The 20,781-nt window shown below is 58.0% G+C and overlaps 1 protein-coding gene across 3 annotated transcripts; it reads right to left on the minus strand.

Annotated features, from left to right (window-relative positions):
- Positions 1 to 1,035: 1,035 nt before the first annotated feature.
- ABCD1 (ATP binding cassette subfamily D member 1) lies at positions 1,036 to 20,639 on the minus strand. 3 transcript variants are annotated; one of them, XM_046673060.1, is made up of 12 exons: positions 20,243 to 20,639; positions 19,329 to 19,694; positions 17,354 to 17,491; positions 16,174 to 16,354; positions 10,423 to 10,565; positions 10,160 to 10,328; positions 9,506 to 9,600; positions 6,528 to 6,673; positions 5,806 to 5,951; positions 2,908 to 2,992; positions 2,454 to 2,579; positions 1,036 to 2,300 (listed from the first exon to the last, which is right to left on the minus strand). In XM_046673060.1, the coding sequence occupies exons 2-12, from the start codon at positions 19,671 to 19,673 to the stop codon at positions 2,102 to 2,104; spliced, it is 1,773 nt and encodes a 590-aa protein (XP_046529016.1). In that variant the 5' UTR covers positions 19,674 to 19,694; positions 20,243 to 20,639; the 3' UTR covers positions 1,036 to 2,101. The 3 variants fall into 3 exon arrangements, with proteins under 3 accessions (XP_046529016.1, XP_046529014.1, XP_046529015.1); XM_046673058.1 differs by having other exon boundaries at positions 19,329 to 20,639; XM_046673059.1 differs by lacking the exon at positions 17,354 to 17,491 and having other exon boundaries at positions 19,329 to 20,639.
- Positions 20,640 to 20,781: the final 142 nt, after the last annotated feature.

Consider the following 20,781-nt stretch of genomic DNA (forward strand, 5'->3'; position numbering starts at 1 on the left):
GCTTTGGGGAGAAAAAGGAAAAAAATAAAAATCTGAAAAAAAAAAAACTTGAAAAAAAAGAGTTTCATTCTTTTTATAGCTGAATACTATTCCATCATATGGGGAGAGCAGTTGGTCTGTCCATTCTTCCATTGGTGGACATTCGAGTTGTTTCCCCTCTTTGGTCATCATCAATAGCACTGCTACAAACATTCACATATGAGTTTTTGATTGAACACCTGTTTTCAGTTCTCTTGGGTCTAAATCTGGGAGTGGAAGTGCTGGGTCATATAGGAACTCTATGCTTAGCTTTCGAGGACCCGCCACACTGTTCTCCACAATGACGGCTCCATTTCCATTCCTACCAGCTGTGTACGAGGGCCAAGCAGTGTGCTCTTGCCTCCCTCCAAACAACCCTCCACACAGCCTGCTTTGAGCATAACTCCATATTGCTTCCATTCTGCTAAGAACTCTTCAGTGGCTTCTCGTTGGCTCTGGAATAAGTCCGGGCTCCTTAGTGCAACCCCAGCCCCTTCCCCTGCACTCAGCATTGACATCCTGCATCTTGCTCCTGATTCACCCCTGGGCCTTTGCACAAGCGTTCCTTTCTCCTAGAAGGTCTAGAACCACTTCCTCGCCACTGCTTCTTGCTGGGCCCGGGTCAGGACTCTTCCTCCTCCACGTCCCCCCACCAGCCCACCTTGCTGCTCACGGTTTTTCCCACAGTATCTGTCTCGAAGCTCCTCATGCATGGAGCAGGCATCAGTCCCCTCCTCCTCACCCCAGCACCGGGCTCAGCCTTGGTGTAGAGTCCTAGTTGGGCTCAGCAAATAATTCTGTGTGATGTTGTTGCTGAATCTACCTCCCGACCGCCATGTCAGCTGGAGAATGTGCTGAGCCGCATCTTCTGGTGGGGGACATCTTCCGGTGGGAGACATCTTCTGGTGGGGGTTGGTAGCTGAGATTATTCCTTCCCCTCCAGGCAACCTGCTGCCCCTCCCCATCTCTCCCAGAAGCCCCACCAGACAAAGAGGCCGGGAGGCAGGACCATACTTTCCACAGAGGTTTTTACTGAGCGACTGAGGGAGGCTCCCTGGCCCGAGGGCTGGGGGCCCGGAAAGGCACTGCGGCGGCGGTGGGGTCTCCCTCCCCTATGGGGGCTGGCTTTGCAGAGACAGCTCCCCCAGCTGACCCGTCTTTGGCACTGAGCTGGGAACACCGGTGCCCTCACGCCTGGCAGTGCCAGCATCCATCTCTCGCTTCGGTTGGCCTGCCCAACCCCCGTCCCCCGTGGCAGCTGGCAGTGTAGACTGGTGGGGCGACGGCCGGCTGGGGGCTGCTTGAGAGGCTGGGCCACCCGTGGAAGGACCGCAACCCGGGCCGCCTCCCCTGCTGGCGGGTGCTCACATTGGGAATCCAGATGGCTGCTAATAGGTATCCAATAAATTAGCTTGAAGAAGGAGAGAAGGCTGGGGACCGAGAGGGACAGGGACAACATTCTTATCATCGTTCGCTAGGAAACGCTGCACAAGTCTTTCTCCTGGCGGGCAGAAGGGGCGCAGATGATGGGCCCTGTCTGGCCGTGGGTCCCGTTTGGCTGTTTCTATGGCAGGAAGGGCGTCCCATGGGACGGGAGCCTCTGCGGGCCACTTGGGTGGTGGCAATACAGGGATGGACCATGAGGTCTCCAAGGGACGGAAGAGGAGGGGATAATGGGGGACTTGTCTCAGGAGGGAGATGCCGCACAAATGCGGAGGCTTGGCCCAGACTGGCTGGCAGTGTGAGCTGGGGCTCACCCCCTCCCCTCGCCCCCTCCCCAAAGAGAAGAAAGGACTCAGCCACCCTGCCCAGGTCACAGTCACAGTGGGGCAGGGAAAGGGGCAGGGGTGGGGCAGGCAGCAGGGGAGGACCCTCCATGTCTACTTGCCAGAAGGCGGGGACATGGAGGGGCACTCGGAGTTGCTGGCAGTCCTCTAGGCAGGGAAGGCCGGTGGCCAGGAGGCCTCGGAGGAGGGAAAGGCATGCTGGGTGTGGGGGTGAGTGGGCAGGCGCTGCTGTGTCCTTCATGTGATCCGAGGGCTTGGGGAGGGGCAAGGGCTGAGAGCCAAGCCGCGGCCCTCTGTCAGGTGGTGGCGCCCTGGAGGCCTTGGCCCAGGATCTGGCAGAGCTCCTGGAGGCGCCGCTGCATCTTGGGAATGCCTGCCAGCTGCTGCTCAAGCCGCTGCTTCTCCTCGGTCAGGCTCAGGCGGGCGGCCGAGTCAAGCTTCTCGAACTTCCAGCCGCCCTCCCCATCGAACTGTAGCAAGTGTGTGTGGTACTTCCTGGGCCAGGAGAGGGACAGGGATGGAGGTGCAGAGGCCGTTCAGCAGGAGACGCTTGCCGGGCAGCCCAGGGCCCTCCAATGGCAGCACCGCCCCCTCCCTGGTTGCAAAGCCATAGGAGTGTCGAATGCAAGTGGGAAGGGGGGCACCTACCATAGGGAGGGTCGGTGGGTGATGGAAAGCAGGGCAATGCCTGCATCCTTGGCTGCCTGGAAGATCTTGCCTTCCACGTCAATGCTCACAGCACTGGTACATTCATCCAGGAGGGCATACTTGGGCCTTGGGGGTGAGAGCCGAGTGGGTGAGGCTGTGGACCCTCCATTGCTGATGCCCTGGCCAGGCCCCAGCCCCCTGGTGGGAACCCTGATCCATGCACTGATCCTATCTCCTTGTGGCCCAATCCCTGCTGGGCCTGGAGCAGAGTGAGGCCTCCTAATGGTGTGGCCTCCCCCTGAAGGAGGCCCGGGGAGCAAGCACACTAAGCAGGCTCCTGGGTGGTCCCACGCAGCCCTCGGGGAGCGCCCAGGCTGCCCCTTTGTCTCTGCCACTGGCTCAGAGGGCTCCCAGGGCCTGCGGGAGCCTGACCACACAGGACAGCGTGGCTCACCTGTGGTAGAACATGCGGGCCATGCCGATTCTCTGCTTCTCGCCCCCCGACAGAACGTCCTTCCAGTCACATGTGGCCTCCCAACCTGGGCAGGGGACAAGTGGGCTCTGTTCAATTCAACAAGGACTAGCAGCGTCTGCAGAGGGCCCAGCCCAGGCCCAGGCGCAGCGGGCATGATGTGCACTGTGGGCAGGCCTGGGGTCACTCAGGAGGGGCTGGGGAGCCCAGTGAGAGTGGCAGATGGCAGCACATTTGACCCCGGAGAAGGCTGTCTGCTGGGTGCGTGTGCTCTGAGTACACTAATGTCTGCAGGTGCTACCTCAACAGTCAAGAAAGGGTCGGGACCAGAATTGTGCCCCTCCAAAAAAGGTATGTGGGTGTCCTACCCCCCAGGACCTCAGAATGTGACCTTATTTGGAGACAGGGTCTTCACAGAGGTGACGAAGTTGAAGTGCGGTCGTTAGGGTGGGCCCTAATGTAATCTGACAGATGTCCTTTAAAAAGGGGACATGTGGACACACAGACACACACAGAGGGGAGACGATGAGAAGACAGGGAGAAGACAGCCGTCTACAAGCCAAGGAGAGAGGCCTGGAACGCATCCTTCCCTCAGCCCTCAAAAGGAGCCAACCCTGCCCGCGCCTTGATCTCGGACTTCTGGCCTCCGGAACTGGCAGACGGTCCGTTTCTGTTGTTTGAGGCGCCCGGTCTGTGGTGCCTCGTCACAGCAGCCCCAGCAAACTCACACAGGACCTAACGGGATGCTGAGGCCCCAGCCAATGCTTCTGTCAGTGGGCAGCAGCTGGGCTCAGCAGAGCCCCAAGGACAACTGGAGTGGTCTCTCCAGAAGGCTTCTCACCCATAGGGGCCAGGCCTTTTTGTCACCACGTGGTGCCCGTGCCTCAGCAGGCTACTTGAACAAGCGGGTGATTCACCAGAAAGGCTCCGCGTGGGGCCGGCCCGGTGGTGCAGCAGTTAAGTGCACACGTTCCGCTTTGGTGGCCCGGTGTTCGCTGGTTCGGATTGTAGGTGCGGACATGGCACCGCTTGGCACGCCATGCTGTGGTAGGCGTCCCACATATAAAGGAGAGGAAGATGGGCACGGATGTTAGCTCAGGGCCAGTCTTCCTCAGCAAAAAAGAGGATTGGCAGCAGATGTTAGCTCAGGGCTAACCTTCCTCAAAAAAAAGAAAGAAAGAAAGGCTCCTTGCCTCCTCCCTCTACTCTGCCTTCCCACAGGCCTAGAAGTTTTGGCAGGACACACGGACACCCACAAAAAAGACTACACTCCCTAGCTCACCTTGAGGTGAGGTGTGACCATATGACCGAACTCTGGCCAACGGGGTATAAGCGTAAGTGTTACGCATGTGGCAGTTTCTGGAACTTTCTTTTCTTTTCTTTTCTTTTTGAGGAAGATTAGCCCTGAGCTAACATCTGCTGCCAATCCTCCTCTTTTTGCTGAAGAAGACTGGCCCTGAGCTAACATCCGTGCCCATCTTCCTCTACTTTATATGTGGGAGGCCTGCCACAGCATGGCTTTGCCAAGCGATGTGTAGGTCCACACCCAGGATCCTGAACCTGCAAACCCCGGGCCGCCCAAGCGGAGCGTGCGAACTTAACTGCTGCACCACTGGGCCGGCCCTGGAACTTTCTTTTAAAAGACAGGTGGCATGCACCATTTGCTCCTTCCCCCCACTTCCTCCATCCTATGTAATGTGATGGCCAGAGCAGCCATCTTGGACCATGAGGTGACTTTGGGAACAGAGGTCACACATAGAGCCACTCATGGGCCTTCACAGAGCAGGGCCACCCCCACCAACTGTGGTCTGCCTTCCTCGGGACTTTTATGTCACAGTAAGATAAACTTGTGAATGATTTGAGCCACTGTTGGGGGGTTCTGTTACTCACAGCTGAACTCAATGCTAACAGGTTGTGAGGGTCAGCCTCAGGGGTGCCATGGATGACAGGAGGAAGGCAGCTGGAGCAAAAGAGGTCCAGCCAGGCCAGGGGGAAGCTGGGGTGACCATGGCACCCTGGAGTGACCATGGCAACCAGGGCGACAACACCTAGGGAGAATCCTCATGGCTCATTGGCCATCCCCGGCAAACTCGCTACGGGTCCTCACAGGAGTTTCTGGCTCAGCACTGTTGCAGGGAGGGACTGGTGTGCGCCCCCTTCTACAGGTGGAGACTCTCCAGAGGTGAGGGCTTCGCTCAAAGTTGAGCTGCCCCTAGGTGGTGGAGGCAGGAGGCTGAACCCTACTGCTCCGATTTCACTCAGAAAATGGAGCCCAGGCCCGTCCCGCCGGAGGTTCCCCCAGGCGGCTGGGTCGCCCTCTCCTCCTCCTTCCCTCTGGGCACAGTGGGCATTTGCAGACAGACCTGATAAGACCCTGACCAATGCCTCCTCTTGCTACTAGCTTGTCCCTCCCTCCTGTGCTCTCCCTCCCTGGCTCAAGCCAGGAAGCAGGATGGTGGGGGCTCCCCTCTGCCTCTGCTCCTGCCATCTCCCCTCCAGGCCCTCTGCACAGACACCCTGCACTGCCCTCCTCCCCGGCTCCCCATCCAGCCCTCCAAGCGCTCCCTGCCACCAAGCCCCAGAGCCTGGAGAGGGTGTCCCAGGCCCCGAAGGTGAGGGCCCCTGCTGGATGCCCCCTGTTGGGCCTGGCCTCCCTTCCCTAGCACACTGAGGCCACCTGGGGCCACCTGCTTACTGTCAGGTGGGGCTCTCCGGGGCATCTAGCTCTCTGGACTCCTGGACATTGGGGTGATCTTCATCTCTCAGGGGCCAAGAGGGAGGCAGGGGCAGTGGTGGCAGTGGGTTCCCTGGCTGAGTCCTGGGACCAAGGGCACTCAACTGGGGCTTGTTCCCTGTTGCTGAGAGGTGAGTTGCCCCTACCTCCTTCCCGCTGCAGGATGTGGTTCAGGTGCACGATGTCCAGAATGGCTTCCAGGTGCTGCTCTGAATAGCCCTTCCTTCGCATGTCCTCCACCGAGTCTGGGTAGATCACCTGGTCGCGCAAGGAGCCCACGGACATGTAGGGCCTGTGGGAAAGCTGCGTGTCCACCGAGGGAGGGGCCGGCCCTGCCGCCCTGCTGCTGCCCTGTGCCTGAGTGGGCTCAGTGTGGGTCCTGGCTGCCAGACTCCACAGACCCCTGCCACAAAGCCTTCCAGGCAGTGTTCGCCCCCCGTGCACTTGCACACTCATGGACACACACTCATGCATACCACACTTGTACACATACACACTCACCCTGCACACATAGGCACACACACACATCGCAGCACACTCACAAACATGCTCACATGTGCATAAACTCACATGTGCTCACACACCACGTGCACACAGATACACTCCCCACCCCGTGTGCACATACCCATCATGCACACACACCACACAGCCGTGAAGTCGCCAGGTGAGCAGGTGGGGTGGGGTGCCAGGTGGAGGTGCCATGGCCCCTCTGACTCTGGGGGCAGCATCTTGCTGTCCTCTCCCGAGGCCCCAAGCTCTACCATCTCCTGGGTGTCAGGCTCCACAGGCCAGGGCCAGAGCTGGGGGGACTAGCTCCCCGCCTCTCCCCGTCGGCTGGGCAGGCCCCTCCGGCGGCCCGGGCACTTACCTCTGAGGAATGTAGAACATGCGCTGTGGCGGGGGCTTGTAGAGCACGCCACCGTACGTGGGCCAGAGCCCCCCAAGGATCCGGAACAGAGAGCTCTTGCCGCAGCCGTTGGGCCCCGTGATGAGCAGGTGCATGCCCTCCTCCACCTGTGGGGGCAGCAGCCGTGGTACCCAGGGGGACGTGGGCCTCTCTCCTCTCACCTGTGGCTTCTGGATAGCCTTGGAGAGCCCCCTGCACCCAGTACACGCCAAGGCTGGCAGGCAGGCCATTCTCGATCTCTTGGGAAGGGATGGCAGGGCCCAGGGTGTGAGGTCCAGGGTCCAGAGCCCTATCTGAATGCCTGTTTTGGGCCCTGGCCTGTCCCCTAAGGCCCCCACATACACCAGAGAGCATGGGGCCAGCACGAGGAGGGCCTATTCTTCCCCAGAAAGTCAACGTCACCCTCCATCCTGTACGATCCCACTTCTCTGAGATCCTAGCGTCTCAGCCTCCCCGGCAGAGCTGCTTTCCCTTCAGGAACTGCTCCAGGAAAGGCGCTTTCCTTCGAGTTCGAGGTGGACAGTACAAAGCCCCAGCTCCGCCTGCCCCCACGGCCCTCTCACAATCCTGTGGATGCTAGGGGGCCTGGAGATGACACCATGGCCCCTGGGCTCAGTGTCAAGGGCCTCAGACTCCCCAATTAGCTGATTACATGATGCCCACTGGTCTTTTGAAAATGCCTGCTGTTAGAAAAAGGCCACCCTGAGCTGTGGGGGGAATGTGCAGGGAGGAGGGTGGTCAGAGGGTAGGGAGACTGCCACCTCGGGGGCAGGGGAGAGCACAGGGCATGGAGTCAGGGCACTTGGGGCACAGCTCCCACCCCCCACAATGTTAAGTGCCCCCTTTCTCAGTGTGACGTAACAGCAAGACTAATGGCCTACTGGCCTGTGCAATCCACAGAAGATCCACGAGCGCGGCCCATGTGAACGTCCGTCTCTGGCTCACCTCAGTCAGTGTTATGGATTGAACTGTGCCTCCTCAAATTCGTATGTTGAGTCCTAACCCACAAGACCTCAGAATGTGACCTTATTTGGAAATAGAGTCTTCGCAAACGTAATTAATTAAATCGAGATGAGGTCACCCTGGAGTAGGGTGGGCCCCTAATCCAATGTGACTGGTGTCCTTATAAAAAGGGGACATTTGGACACAGAGACCTGCACATAGGGAGAATGCCATGTGAAGATGGAGGCAGATTGAGGTGAAGCCTCTGCTAGCCAAGGAATGCCAATCATGGCCAGCAACCCACCAGAAAGAAGCTGGGAGAAGTCTGGAACAGATTCTCCCTTACCACCCTCTGAAGACACCCTGATCTGGACTTCCAGCCTCCAGAACTGGGAGAGATCCACTTCTGTTGTTTGAGCCCCTCAGGTGGGGCCCAGGCCTCCCTCCATCTAGATGTGTGAGGGCCGGTCCATCGGGCCCCGGGTCCTCTGAGCAAGCAGCCCTGGGAGAGCAGCCAAGGCCCCTAGCTGGCACCATGGCTGCCTCACTCATCATCTTCCCTGCATCTCTCCCACTGTCCTTCTCACCCCCACCGCCGGCTGACTGTGGCTGGGAACTGCTCCCCTTCCGCAACATCTCCCAGCCCCAGAGGGCAGTTCCACCACCAGCTCTGCCAGGCCAGAGCTCTTGCTTAGCCCTCGAGCCCTGCTCTTCCATCCCAGTCTCCCCCGCCTCACCTCCTCGCCTTGCTCCCTAGCCAGCTGTGCCCCTGCTCACCAGGGCCTCTGGGTTTTGCCTAGTTGGGCTTCTAGCAGGCCTGCCTGGAAACCAGTCACCTTGGGTAAACCAGACATTGGCAGTTCCTCACACACACCAAGAGTGACCAGTGCCAGGCGTGACGGGGGTCACCCCACCAACCTGTGCTGTCCCTCTCAGCAGGCCCTTCCCCTCCACTTGCCTCTTCCTGCTGACGACCTGCCTGCCGCTGACCCCCTTGGCCATGTGCGCACAGTCCCTGTGGGACCTGGCCCCGAGGGCCCCCAGCTCCACACTCCTGCCACTCCACTGCCTTTTCTTGACCTGCCCTCTGCAAGAGGACTTCTTTACTACACTGCCCACCTGCCTGGAGGCTCGTAGGTGACGCTTCATGTGACTTTCGCTCTCCCCAGTGACGATGACCACCCTCCTGTGGCCCCTGCTGGCCCCTGGGGAGCTGTCTAACTGGGGACCTTTGTAACACATTAGGGCCCCCCCATGGTGGGGCTTCCTAGAGGGAAAGGCCCCTGATTTACCTCTGGTTTTCAGTGCTCACCCAAGAGCTCAGGGAATATTGGTTGAATGAATGAATGAAAGACTCTCACTTCTTCCCTTGCCCCCACCAATGAAGGGTCTCCTCTTCATTCCATCGCTCCCTGACTCTGTCCAAAGCCCTAGCTGGGGACACAGAAGACTGGTAGACATCCACCACCAGGGCTTCCTTTCCACAGACAGCCTGTGTAGTGGCTGAGAGCCCTCCCACTGGGCTAGGGTGTGCCCAGCACAGACACCTGCACTGGGGGCTTCTCAAAGCAGATGGGTGGGACACAAGCTTAGGCTGGGGGAAGGCTCTCTCTTCTGCCACAGTTGGACTTGAACCAGAGTTCCCAAGTCCTGGGCTTCTCTGGGACGGAGTGGGTTGAGAGGGCTGGCAACGATAGGCCCAGGAACCCTTGGGTGACCCTTGGCCAATCCTGCAATCACTAGTCTCTTTTATCAACTCTGACTCTATTGCCCTGGGACCACAGTCAGAGACACGTTGGTCTTTCACTTCCACCTTAGCCTGCCTGTCGTGTAGATCTAGGGACGATGGCTATTGACACACAGGTGGGCCAGCCAGGCCAGGTGCCAAGGGCTGGGGCTTGCAGATTCAGAAGGCCAGGCCCGGGTGCCAGGGCTCAGCCCAGCCCAGCCCAGTCTGCGCTTCTTGGTTGGGTGCTCCCCTCCCCGACTCGACCTACCCTGATGTTGAGGCTGGCCACCACCACCTCTCCTGCGGGTGTGATGATGGGGATGTTCTCACAAACAATTCCCTGCTCCACATCCACCACTCGGCCTGGAGAGAGAACACAAGGAAGGAAGAGTGGGAGGAGTAGTCCTCCCTCTGCTTTCTGGGAGGTTCCATGTGCCCTCTCACCCTCAACAGCATGCCAGTGTGTGGTCGATGGCCCCGCCAGTGTCTAGTGCTGTGCTCTGGGCGGGGGAGGAGCAAAACCATTTCTCTGGCCTCTGGAACCCAAGGCATGGGGTCCACTCCTGCTCTGCTGCCCTTCGCTCCTGGAACCATCTTAACGGCAGCTCCGACACGCAGGCCCCTCTTCCACAGCACCCTGGCCCCTACTCTGGTGTGGCTGAGTGATCCCCTCCACTCAGAGACCATGTCCCCCTCTTTTGCAAAGAGAAATCCTGGCCCGTGCACCCGAAAAGAACTGGGTGAGTGAGGATGTTGGCCAGCAGTGACTGCTCTGGGAAGGGAGGCTGTAGGAGCCACAGCTTGCCCAGGAAGCCCGCCCGGGGGGCACAGCTCAAAGACCCTGCACTCTGGGTGGTGCTGGGAGGTGCCTGCGGTGGGAGGGCAGGGACCAGAGAGGCCTCTGCGGGGAGGGCACCCTTACCTCGGATCTGCAAGGGTCCCTCCACACGGACACCAGACTTTACCATGGCTCCGGGCCCTGCCTGAGTGTCCTCGGGCTCCCCAGGCCGCTTGAAACGGCAGTGCCGGACATCTTCGAATACCTGGAACATCTCATGTACCCGGGCTGTGTAGCCGGCCAGCTCTGTCACCTGCAGGGAGGGCGGCCCTGGCTCAGCTCCTGCCAGCCGAGGGTGGGACAGGTGGCATGGCAGGGGCGAGGGCTGGGCTGGGCGGGGGGAGTACCTCCTTGTAGGATGACATGATCCGCTCAATGGCATCAGCAGCAGCTGTGAGGAGGTTGCGGGCTATGGTGAAAGCTTCTGTGCGCTCGCTCACCAGTTCCTCCTCCCTCATCTCTGAGGCTGCCTTCTTCAAGGCCTCTGAGTCTGCAGAGCACAGTGGAGGGGAGGGGCGGGGACACTGGAAAATCAATACTGACCCACTGGGGCAAAGATGAGTCTCTCTAGCAAGTGATACTGGGACACTGGGTATCCACACACAAAAGAACGACCCCTCTCTCAGCCCCCCACAGCTACTCAAAGTGGAGCACCAGCCTGCAGGGCAGAGCAAGGACTATAAATCTCCTAGAAGGAAGTGGGGGTAAAGCTTTGTGACCTGGGATTAGGTAGGGCTCCTTAAATATGACACCAAAAGCACAAGCAACAAAAGCAAAACAGGTAAATGAGCTTTAACAAAATTTAAAACTTTTGGGCACCAAAAGAAACCATCAAGAAAGTGAAAAGACAACCTATGGGCTGGGAGAAAATACCTGCCACTCATAGATCTGAGAAGGGTCTAGTATCCAGAACATAGAAAGAACCTTTTCTTTTCTTTTCTTTTTTTGAGGAAGATTAGCCCTGAGCTAACATCTGCTGCCAATCTTCCTCTTTTTGCTGAGGAAGACTGGCCCTGAGCTAACATCTGTGCCCATCTTCCTCTACTTTATATGTGGGATGCCTGCCACAGCATGGCTTGCCAAGTGGTGCCATGCCTGCACCCGGGATCCGAACTGGCAAACCCTGGGCTGCCGAAGCAGAATGTGCGAACTTAACCGCTGCACCACTGGGCCAGCCCCAGAAAGAACCTTTTCAATTCAGCAACAGAGAGACAAACGACCCAAGTAAACAATGGGCAAAGGATCTGAATAGACATTTCTATTGTATATACTATCACGTATACGTCCAGGAGAAACAAAAATATATGTCCAGGCAAAGACCTGAACAAAATGATCACAGCAGCATTCTTCATAATAGCCCAAAGGTGGAAACAGCCCAGCTGTCCATCAGCAGGTGACTGGATAAACGAAGTGTGGTGTATCCATCCGATGGAAGGTTATTCCGCCATAAAAAGGGGTGAAGTTCTGCCACATGCTACACCATGGATGGACCTTGGAAACATGCTGAGAGAAAGGAGCCAGACACAAAAGGCCGTAGATCGCATGATTCCATTCCTATGAAAGGTCCAGAAGACGCAAATCCGTGGAAACAGAAAAGAGACGAGGGGCTGCCAGGGGCTGGGGGGTGGGGATCTGGGGGAGAGACTGCTAATGGGTTGAGGGTTTCTTTTTGGGGTGATGACAATGATCTGGACTTAGAGGTGATGGTTGCACAACTCTGTGAATACATTAAAAACCACTGAATCGTACACTTTAAAAGGCTAAATTACATCTCAACCATGTGGATAAAAACCGAACCCCGAGGCATTTGGCTTTCTTTCTTGGTACCACCAACCCTTCCCCTAGACTGCCCCGGCCCTGTGTCCTGTACCACTGATGGCAGCCCCTCTCGGAGCCATGCCTGCACTGGCGTCCAACACCTGGAGCTATTGCAGCCCCGAGCCTCTTGAACATGAATATTTCCCTTTGGACCTCCACTGCTGCCTCCTTTTTCCCCTCTCTCTCCCCTCAGTGCTGTATCCTGTGGCCTCCCTGAGAACGGCTGGCCATCTTCGACGCCCTCATCTCTCCCCGGGGGTCTGCTCCTGTCTTGATTTGTTTTTCTCTCTCAGTCGAGGCTTCAGAGTTGCTCACTTTGACCCTCTCTTGTCAATGGCCTTGATTCCCTTGACCCTTGGATTCCCCAAAGGGGCAGAGCTTTTAAACAAGGAATGTTCTGGCAATGGTGATGGGGGGTAAGGGGGAGGCCAACTCTGAGGGTCCTGGGGTGTGGGTGAGTGAGCGGTGCCCATTGTAGGTATCCATGGGAAGCCGGGGCTCCCGTGGCCGAAGTGGTGGGAAGGAAGGTTCTGTGAAGAGCCCAAAGACTCGATCCAGGGATATACATCTATCTGAGGTGGGAGCTCCAGGGATACAATGGCAGGGGAGGGGTGGGAGCGGGTGGGAAGTCAGCTCAGGGCAGATGGCTTCCAAAGCTGTGTGAATGCTGTGCAGGCTGGAAAGGGAATGGGGCCTTCCTTCCCACCATGACCTCAGGGACACAGCCCCCTAGAAGGCAAGGGGGACACAAGCCCTCCTCCCTGGATGTGCTGAGACCTGGACAGACACAAAGGGAAAGAGTCTGCAGGTGCTCAGGGCATCCTGGTAACAGCTGGCACCTCCCCAGGGACAGAACTAACTGCCCTCTGCAGCCTGCCTTGGAGCCTCAGCAGCTATGACCAGGGCCCCTGGCAGCTGTTCCCACCCAGGCCGCCCCTCTCCTGGCCCTCCAGCTGCGCAGTGCCAGCAGGCCAGCAGCATAAAGGTAGCTCCATCTTGCCCAGTTGATGAGTGCCTGCCTCCTCCCACCAGTCCCCAGTGCTCTCAGCCTCCCTGAAGCACCTGGAGCCCTCACTAGCTGTCGGGGACTGGGGACACAGCAGGGACAAAACAGACAAAAGTCCCCACCGTCATTGAGCTCACAGTCCGAAGTGGCAGAGAGATGACAAACCAGATAGATATGTGGAAAAGATAGGGTGTTCAGTGCTTGGGAGCGCAGAGAGGTGGGGGAGGGGAAGAGAAAGGCAGGGCGTGATCAGGGCAGGCCTCATCTAGAAGGGGCCTGGGAGCCAAGCTCTGACAGAGGGAGGGAGGGGGCCACCGGACGTCATTGGAAAGAGCATTCCTGGCAGAGCCAGCAGCATGTGCAAAGGCCCTGAGACAGAAGCATTGGGGGAATAAAAGGGGGGCCAGTAAGACAAAAGTGGAGCGAGCAAGAGGGCTGGGATGAAAATGTTTCACATTTTCTCAAGTAACTGACTCTAAGGGCCATGAGGCTGGAGACAGGGGCTCATGCTTCTCTGAATCACCCATGAAGCCTGGCACAGCAGAGGCTCTAAAAAGTCCTAGGCCTTCAGAGGAGGAAGAGGCCTCAGGGACTAGACAGGTCAGCAGTGCCCAGTGCTAGCCAGAGAGGGAAGCGGCTGCAGGGGCTTCCTCACTGAAATCACAGGTTGATTTCCTCATGGGTCCCTCCCCAGGCTCTGGGCCAGGTGTGCTGACTGGGTCCTAAATTGAATTAAGGCCACTGTTTGTGTTGGCCCATTGGTGGAAAGTAACTACCCCCCTGCCATGGGATCTTTCGTCTTGGGGGGTCTTCCATAGAGGGACAGATAGCTGAGGGTATGGAAGTCCCAAGGTAGAGAAGCCAACAGGGAAAGAATCAAAGAGACTTCTGGTTCTGAAGTCAGGCTCTCTTTCCTTATGTATAACTGAAAACCCTCTTACTACCAAGCCGCATAAACTATAACACCTTTTAAAGCAGAACCGGGCTCCAAGGAAAGCAAGGGAAATTCCCAGGAGCAAAAAGAGCAGCCAGCAGCCAGGGACTCCTGTGAAATCATCAGAGATGGAGGAGACAGGGCAGTTTCATGTCGCTGGGGCCCTAGGTGAGGGGAACAAAAGTCTCCTCTAAGAATCTGCAATTACGTGTCTGGGGTTCAAAGGAATAGTCCCTCCAAGTTCAGGAACCCTCCTCCCTGAGCTGAGAAGTTAACATGCAAATTGCCTCCAACTGGTTGATTACCGGGAGTGCATGACCAAAACAGAAGCCAAGATGCCGGGGAGGTCAGGCCCAGGGGCTCCCAGGGAAGTCTGGCTGCAAAACCCACAAGGACCCTAAGTGTAGAGCAGCAGAGAGAAGATAAAGCTGGCTTAGACTCCCAAGAATTCAGCTAACTGAAGAGTTGGATAGAGACCACTGAATAAGTACGATTAATATGATACACAGCATAAAAGGGGCAGTCAAAAAGAGGAGAAAAGCAGACACAGACACAAGCAGTTTGAAATTTCTATTTGAAAAAGAAAATTTCTCTTTTCAAATTTCTATTTAAAAGAGAATCAGGGGCCGGCCGAGTGGCACAGCGGTTAAGCACGCACGTTCCGCTTCAGCGGCCCGGGGTTTGACAGTTCAGATCCTCAGTGCGGACATTGCACCGCTTGGCAAGCCATGCTGTGACAGGCGTCCCAAATATAAAGGAGAGGAAGATGGGCACGGATGTTAGCTCAGGGCCAGTCTTCCTCAGCAAAAAGAGGAAGATTGGCAACAGATGTTAGCTCAGGGCTAATCTTCCCCCCCAAAAAAAGAGAATCAAATAGAATTTTATAGAAATAATCACTGAAATTAAAAAAAAAATCAAATTAGATGTAGCCAAAGAGAAAACTGGTGAATGAGCAAGCAAGACGATCTGAGGAAACCTCCCAGAATTCAGCAGTGATAGTGCTAGATGGGGACCAGCAAAGAGAGATGAAGAGCCGCAAAGGAGAGAGTGAGAAGTCAGCGCGTGTCCAGCAGGAGTTCTAGGAGGAAAGAGTAAAAGAGCAAGAGCGAGGCGATATTTGAAAAGATAACGGCCGAGAATTTTCCAGAGCGATTGAAAAATCTGAATATTCAAAGGATATACAAGTCCGAAGGAGGATAAACAGAAAGCCACAGGTAAACACTTCAGAGCGAAACTGCAGAATGCCAAAGAGAAAAGTCTAAAAGTAACGAGAGAGACAATGCAGGCTGTCCAGGGCGCCCAAAGTTGATAACAGACTTTCCAACAGAGACAATGGAATATTGTCAACGGGCCAAGAGAAAATAACTATCCGCCTCGACTCCCACACCCAACCAAACTTTAGTTTGGGAAAAAGGGTAAAATAAGACATTTCAGACAACAAAATAATTGCGAAGTTCCCATTCTCTTGCAGAAAGAACTTCTAAAAGATGTCTATTGGGAAGAAGGTACCTGGGCTTCGGGAAAGGACTGGTGAGCAGAGGAATCAGTAAACACGGGGGTGAATGGAGATGCGTGTCGACCTAATAAAGCCAGAGCCGAGGATCGAACAACAGGAAAGCCAGCTGGATGCCGGGCTCCGCTGGTGTGTCAGCCAGGCCAGTCCTGAGTTAAAGTGGTCTAACGGCCTGGCGGAGGAGGAGCTATTGACCAACCCAGACTCCTCAGGTCTGCACGTGAACCTTTCAAAGGGCAGCCTCAAAAAGACTAAGAATAGAATGAATACGTTGCAAATGAGTAAAGGAACAAAATGGGAATCCTGATGACCCAAGTGCTAAAGCCAGGGGCAGAACAGGCTTTCCAGTCTCCGTGTCATCCGCCGACCCCCAGCCTTAGGGTGGAGGTCTCTACCCTCTGCAACGTCCCAGAGCTGTTCAGGCATGGGAAAGCCAAGGCCTGAGTGATGAAGGGGCTTGCTTGAGGTACTTCCCCATCCTCCCACCTCCAAGTTACAGTTGGGCTGAGGACAAGGACAGGTGGGCAATGGTACATGCACCTGGTGAAGGGACATAGAGTGTTCCTGAGTTGCAGTCCCCGGGCTCAGCTGAGTGGTACCAAGGAGCGTGAGATGCTGTAAAGGGGAGATGCACGCAGGCGGAAGGCAACAAGGAGCTGTGGGAGAGTGTGACCCCTGGTGATCTCAAGGATGCCAGCCAGGATTCATGGCCTCAGCAGCAGAAGGGGCAGGCAGGAGGGATGAGTGCTGGGCCCTCCCAAGCCTAGCACCCAGTGGTCCAGGAGCACAGGGCCGCTGCCCCACCCCCTGGGAGCCCTGGTGCTCACCTGCCTCTGAGTAGCCAGTGGCGGTGATTATGGGGACGGCCACCATAAGCAGGCCTGAGGCGCTCCACACATACTTCATGAGGAACTGCTCCAGCATGACATACCACAGGCGTTCTAGAAGGATGAGGTTGATCTGCGAAGCCAGGTCCTGGTAGGAGTGCTGCAGTAGGGCCAGCTCCACCTGCAGGGGAAGGGAGGACAGAGAGAGACTGAGAGCCCTCGTGGTAACTACCATCAGGGTGACAGCAAGAGGCCCCAAGTGCCGTGCAGACACGCTATGCCATTTGATGGCCATGACAAGGTTGAGAGCTGGGGTTATGACTGGACTGCGTTTACAGGGGACAGGTCTTAAATTCGGGGGGCGGGTACGGGATTGCCTGACATCCCAGCACTAGGGTACAACGGTGGTGAAGAAGGGACTTAACTCCCCCTTCTGAGGCCCACTCCGTCCCCATTTCCACTACCTCTCTCCTTGGGACACTCTCCATGCCCCTCTTTGCCCTGGACAGCTTCTGCACTTGGGCTGAGGGTAGCCACCTTGCCCTTTTCTTTGGGCAACTGCCGGGGGCTCCCTGAACTGAGCAAGGGGCAGCACAGAAAAGCAAAGGCAGAACTCAGTTTTGAAGAATGTGATTCACCAGTCTCTATCTACTTAGGCCCCGCCTCCCCCTACTACCCCACCCTTCTTCCGGGTGAGAAACTTGCACTGCATTCATTCTCCCACTGGAACCTGGAGGGCACGCTCCAAGCCAGTCCCTGCAGGCCTTGCCCCCTAATGGGCAGCCCCATGCCCAGCCTGGCTCTTGTCACCTCGGGCCAGCTGAAGACTCCAGCCCACTGGCTCAGCAGTGGGGTTGGCCTCCTCTGCCCTCCCCTCTCCCTTCCTGCATGGGCCTCCATCCACCATCTCAGGATGGGGACAGGTAGGAAAAGGGCCCTGTGCAGGGCCTGGAAAAGAGAGAGTAGGAAAGGGAGTGGGAGAAAAAGAGGCTCCCCGTGGTAGCACGGGGGCTGGAGGTGTCAGGAAGTGGGCACAACAAGGTGGTGATTGGGTCATGGATGTCTTGGCTCAGTGTAGGGGTGCACATGCCAGCCCTGCCTTCCCAGCCCCGCCTGACAGCAGCTGCCCAGCCTGGCCCCGATTCCTCTGCCAAGTACTTCCACACCATTTGATCCTCACCACGTCCCGTTGCACGTGTACTCTCGTGTCCGTTGTACAGGAGGCCTCTGAAGCCCAGAGAGGCAAAGTGACCTGCCCAAGCTCACACAGCCTGGAGGTAGCAAGAGGTTTGGAATTTGGACCACACTGGCAGGGCCACTAGGAGAATCAGATTCCTGTAAATGATGCTTTGACTTATTAAGAAAGGTTTACAGTCTCCTCAAGGCAACAAGAGGTTGTGTGTGTGTGAGTCTAAATAAGCCTCCTTGTTGAAATCCCAGTAATAACAGGATACCCTGCAGTCTGCCCTCCAGCTAGCCAGTCACCTCTGCCCCTACCTGTTAATCTGAGCCTGGGCCACTGTCCATCGGGACATCAGCTAGTGGGACTGGAGTGAGCCACCTGTCTGCATAGTAAGAGTAACCCATGGGGGCCTGTCACTCCACACAGCTTTCCAGCTCTTTGGTTCAGGCCTAAACAGACAGGCCGTGGACGCACACTGGGGCCCTCCCTCCTGGGCCAGGGAATCCTACTGGTGAACGTGCTATTTCCTGAAGCTAGCCTGGAGGAAGTCCTCCAAAGGGCCAGTGATCTCTCTTCTGTCCCCATCATCCAGGGCCACATAGCTTGGCTTTGCCTCAAGCCCAGGCTCCCGTTCCTGAGGTGAACCCTCCTCCTCAGAGCACCCTGGCAACCCAGGCTCGTGCTGGGAGCTGGCAGGAGTGCCAGCCAGGGCTGACAATGTAGCTGCGGGTAATGTGCCAAGCGCCTCACCCAAGGCCATGGCGGCCTGCCAAGGCCCTGCAGCCCAGCGTGCGGGAGAGGAGGAGATTAGAGGGGGTTGCAGCTGCAGACCAGGCGCTTTCTCTCCTAATCTGGAGCCCGGCCCACGCCCAGGATGGGCCCTCTCCGCGGAGTTCAGGAACAAGCCTTTTTTAAAAATCAGGGACAAGTCTGCCTCTCCACCCAATGCTCAGCCAATGAGACAAGTTCTGGGCGCAAGAGGCCACCTGACTCAGGGAGGACATACAGGCCTTCAGGAGATGGGTGCCATTGGGCCCCTCCCCCGTGAAGCACTCAGAACTGAAACCAGAGTCTCAGAGAGCAGGGCCTGAGGCAGCTGCAACCCCAAGCACGAGGAAGAGGAGGGGCCAAGGCAAGATAAAGAGAGCACTGGCCTGGAGTAACCTTTCCCAGCACCAGGCTCTCGGCAGGGGGCCCCCAGCCAGGCCCTGGCCTGACCTGCCGGGGAGCTAGGCGCCTGGGACCCGGGCGGAAGGGCGGCCACGCTGGGCGGGCAGGAAGTGCATCCCGCCGCAGTGGCAGCCTGGGCCCGGCATCCCTGGCCCGGGACCTCGGGGAGGAGGTTGAGCCAGCAGCCAGGCCAGCCCGTGGGCTCAGGCGTGGGAGGGCTTGACCTGGAGCTCCGAGCGAGTGCCGCACGAGCGCCGCCACCGCTGTAGCTGTGGCGCTAGGCGCTGCTCATTAACCTCCGCTTGGGCTGAGTCATGCCCATAATACCCGCCTGCCTGGCCGGCCAACTCAGCCGGACGCTGGCCTTCAAAGGGCCCAGAGGCCCAGGAGAGGCCAGGCAGCAGGCCGCGTCCCACCGTCCCTGCTTCCTGATGGTAGGAGCCTCCTGGCCGGCTGCAAGAGTGGGGTGAGCCAGGAGCTCTAGCAGCTCAAACTGCTAGGATCCGCAGCTCCAAGGCCAGGACAACCTTACCGAGGAGGAGAGGAAGCAGAAGTGGCCTGGAGCATGCAGCCAGCCGGCCCACAGCAGTCCCCACCCAGCCTTCCTGCTTCTCCATTTCTGTGCCTAAGTCTAGGCTGCGCAATGCCCTGGCTGTCCCTAGCCTCCCTTTCTCGTGGCCTGCCCACACCCCTGGCATCAGTCTTAACCAGCCCTGGGCTGTCCCCACCATCCATGGCTGCCTGTTCCCAGGCCTCCCAGCCACAGGCTTTCCTCTGTGCTCAGGACCTCAACCTGCCCCACCTCGTGGCCCCCATAGAAGGCGATCTCCTCTGAGTTGGCCACCACTCGAGAGTGCATGTAGCGTAGCTCCCCTTTCCGCCGTGCCTCCTCTGCCACCAGCTCCCCAAACTTGGGTGAGAAGGCTCGCAGCACGTTGGCTGTGAGGAAGACCACGAGGCCAGCAATGGCCGAGGGCCAGGCTGTGCCGGCCCCGCGGGAGCGGGCTGCTCGAAGCAGGGTGTAGGCGGTCACGGCCACATCCAGGAGCGGCTTGGTCAGGTTGGAGTAGAGGTGGGCCACAGAGGCAGCAAAGGCCACGACATCCTCCGTCAGGGACTGGTCAGGGTTGCGAAGCCGCCCGTCCATGTTGCTGACTCGGTAGTAGGTCTGCTGGGAGAAGTAGAGGCTGTAGGCGTGGGCCACTAGACGGCTGCGAAAAGACAGGGCCAGCTGACCCTCCAGGTAGCGGATGGCACTGTTGATGAAGGTGGCAGGGAGGGCGATGAGAAGCCACTGTAAGAGCTGCCAGCCAAAGGCCTGTGGGTCCTTGCGCACGATGCAGCGGGCCAGCCGGCCGTCCAGGCGGGCCACATATACTGACAAGAAAGTCCGGCTCACCAGGGTGGCTGAGTGCAGTGCCAGCAGCCCCGTCTCCCGGCAGAGGATCTTGGGGAAGAGTAGCCGCAGGAGCCACAAGAGTCGCTGCAAGAACACCCGGTTCACACCGGCCTTGGCTGCGACGGCTGCTGTGGCGCCGGACACCTCCTGTGTGGACTCCCCTGCTGGCACCTGGGGGCCCCTGGCTGGAGCCAGGCACTGCCGCACCAGGGGGTAGATTTTGTGGGCTCCATAGGCCGTGAGGGCCAGGACCACAGCTGTGCGCTTCAGCGTGGTCACCCGCGAGGGCTGGGGGGTGGAGAGCACCGGCATATCACCTGGGCTGGACGCACGGGGTTGGGACTGGTGCCTGAGGCAGCAGTCCAGGCAGGTGGCTGGAAAGGTTGTTGCTCTGACCCTGGGTTCGTTGTCTAGGCAACTGGAAACCTTGCAGTGGTCCCTGAGACTGTCGCTTTAGGCCACTGGGGCGGTGCTGGGGCCCCTGGTGCCGTGGGCTCAGGGCCCTCCAGGGTCGTGGGCTCTTCAGGCAGCCGAGGTGAAGGAACTTGTCAGTCCCCTAGCCTCTGGGGTCAGAGCCTCGAGAGGTCTCAGACAGGGAGGACGTCTCTTCCTCTCCACCTCCACCTCCTCGCCCTCTTCTTACCCTGGTGGCGCCCCTCCCCGGGGCACCAGGCACGTCCGTCCGCTCCGCCGCCTGGCTGAAACGACAGTGACTCCGCCACTCCCCCAGAATCTCCACCCACCCCCCCTCTCGCCAGGGGCTAGTCGGGGGAAGGGGAGGAGGCGGAGGAGGGGCAGGAGGCGGAGGAGGGGCGGGAGGCGGGGCCCAGGCGCGGGGGGCTCCACCCCGTTCTCG

The sequence above is a fragment of the Equus quagga genome, chromosome 10 (genome assembly GCF_021613505.1).
Source record: "Equus quagga isolate Etosha38 chromosome 10, UCLA_HA_Equagga_1.0, whole genome shotgun sequence".
NCBI lineage: Eukaryota > Metazoa > Chordata > Mammalia > Perissodactyla > Equidae > Equus > Equus quagga.

Excerpts from the sequence above, each read along its gene's own strand:
- ABCD1 (XM_046673058.1), bottom strand. The coding sequence starts at position 20,237 with ATGCCGGTGCTCTCCACCCCCCAGCCCTCGCGGGTGACCACGCTGAAG. Across the intron at positions 10,566-16,173 it reads CACTGGCTACTCAGAGGCAG|ACTCAGAGGCCTTGAAGAAG; the intron begins GTGAGCACCAGG and ends TGTGCTCTGCAG. Across the intron at positions 2,580-2,907 it reads GCCCGCATGTTCTACCACAG|GCCCAAGTATGCCCTCCTGG; the intron begins GTGAGCCACGCT and ends CTCACCCCCAAG.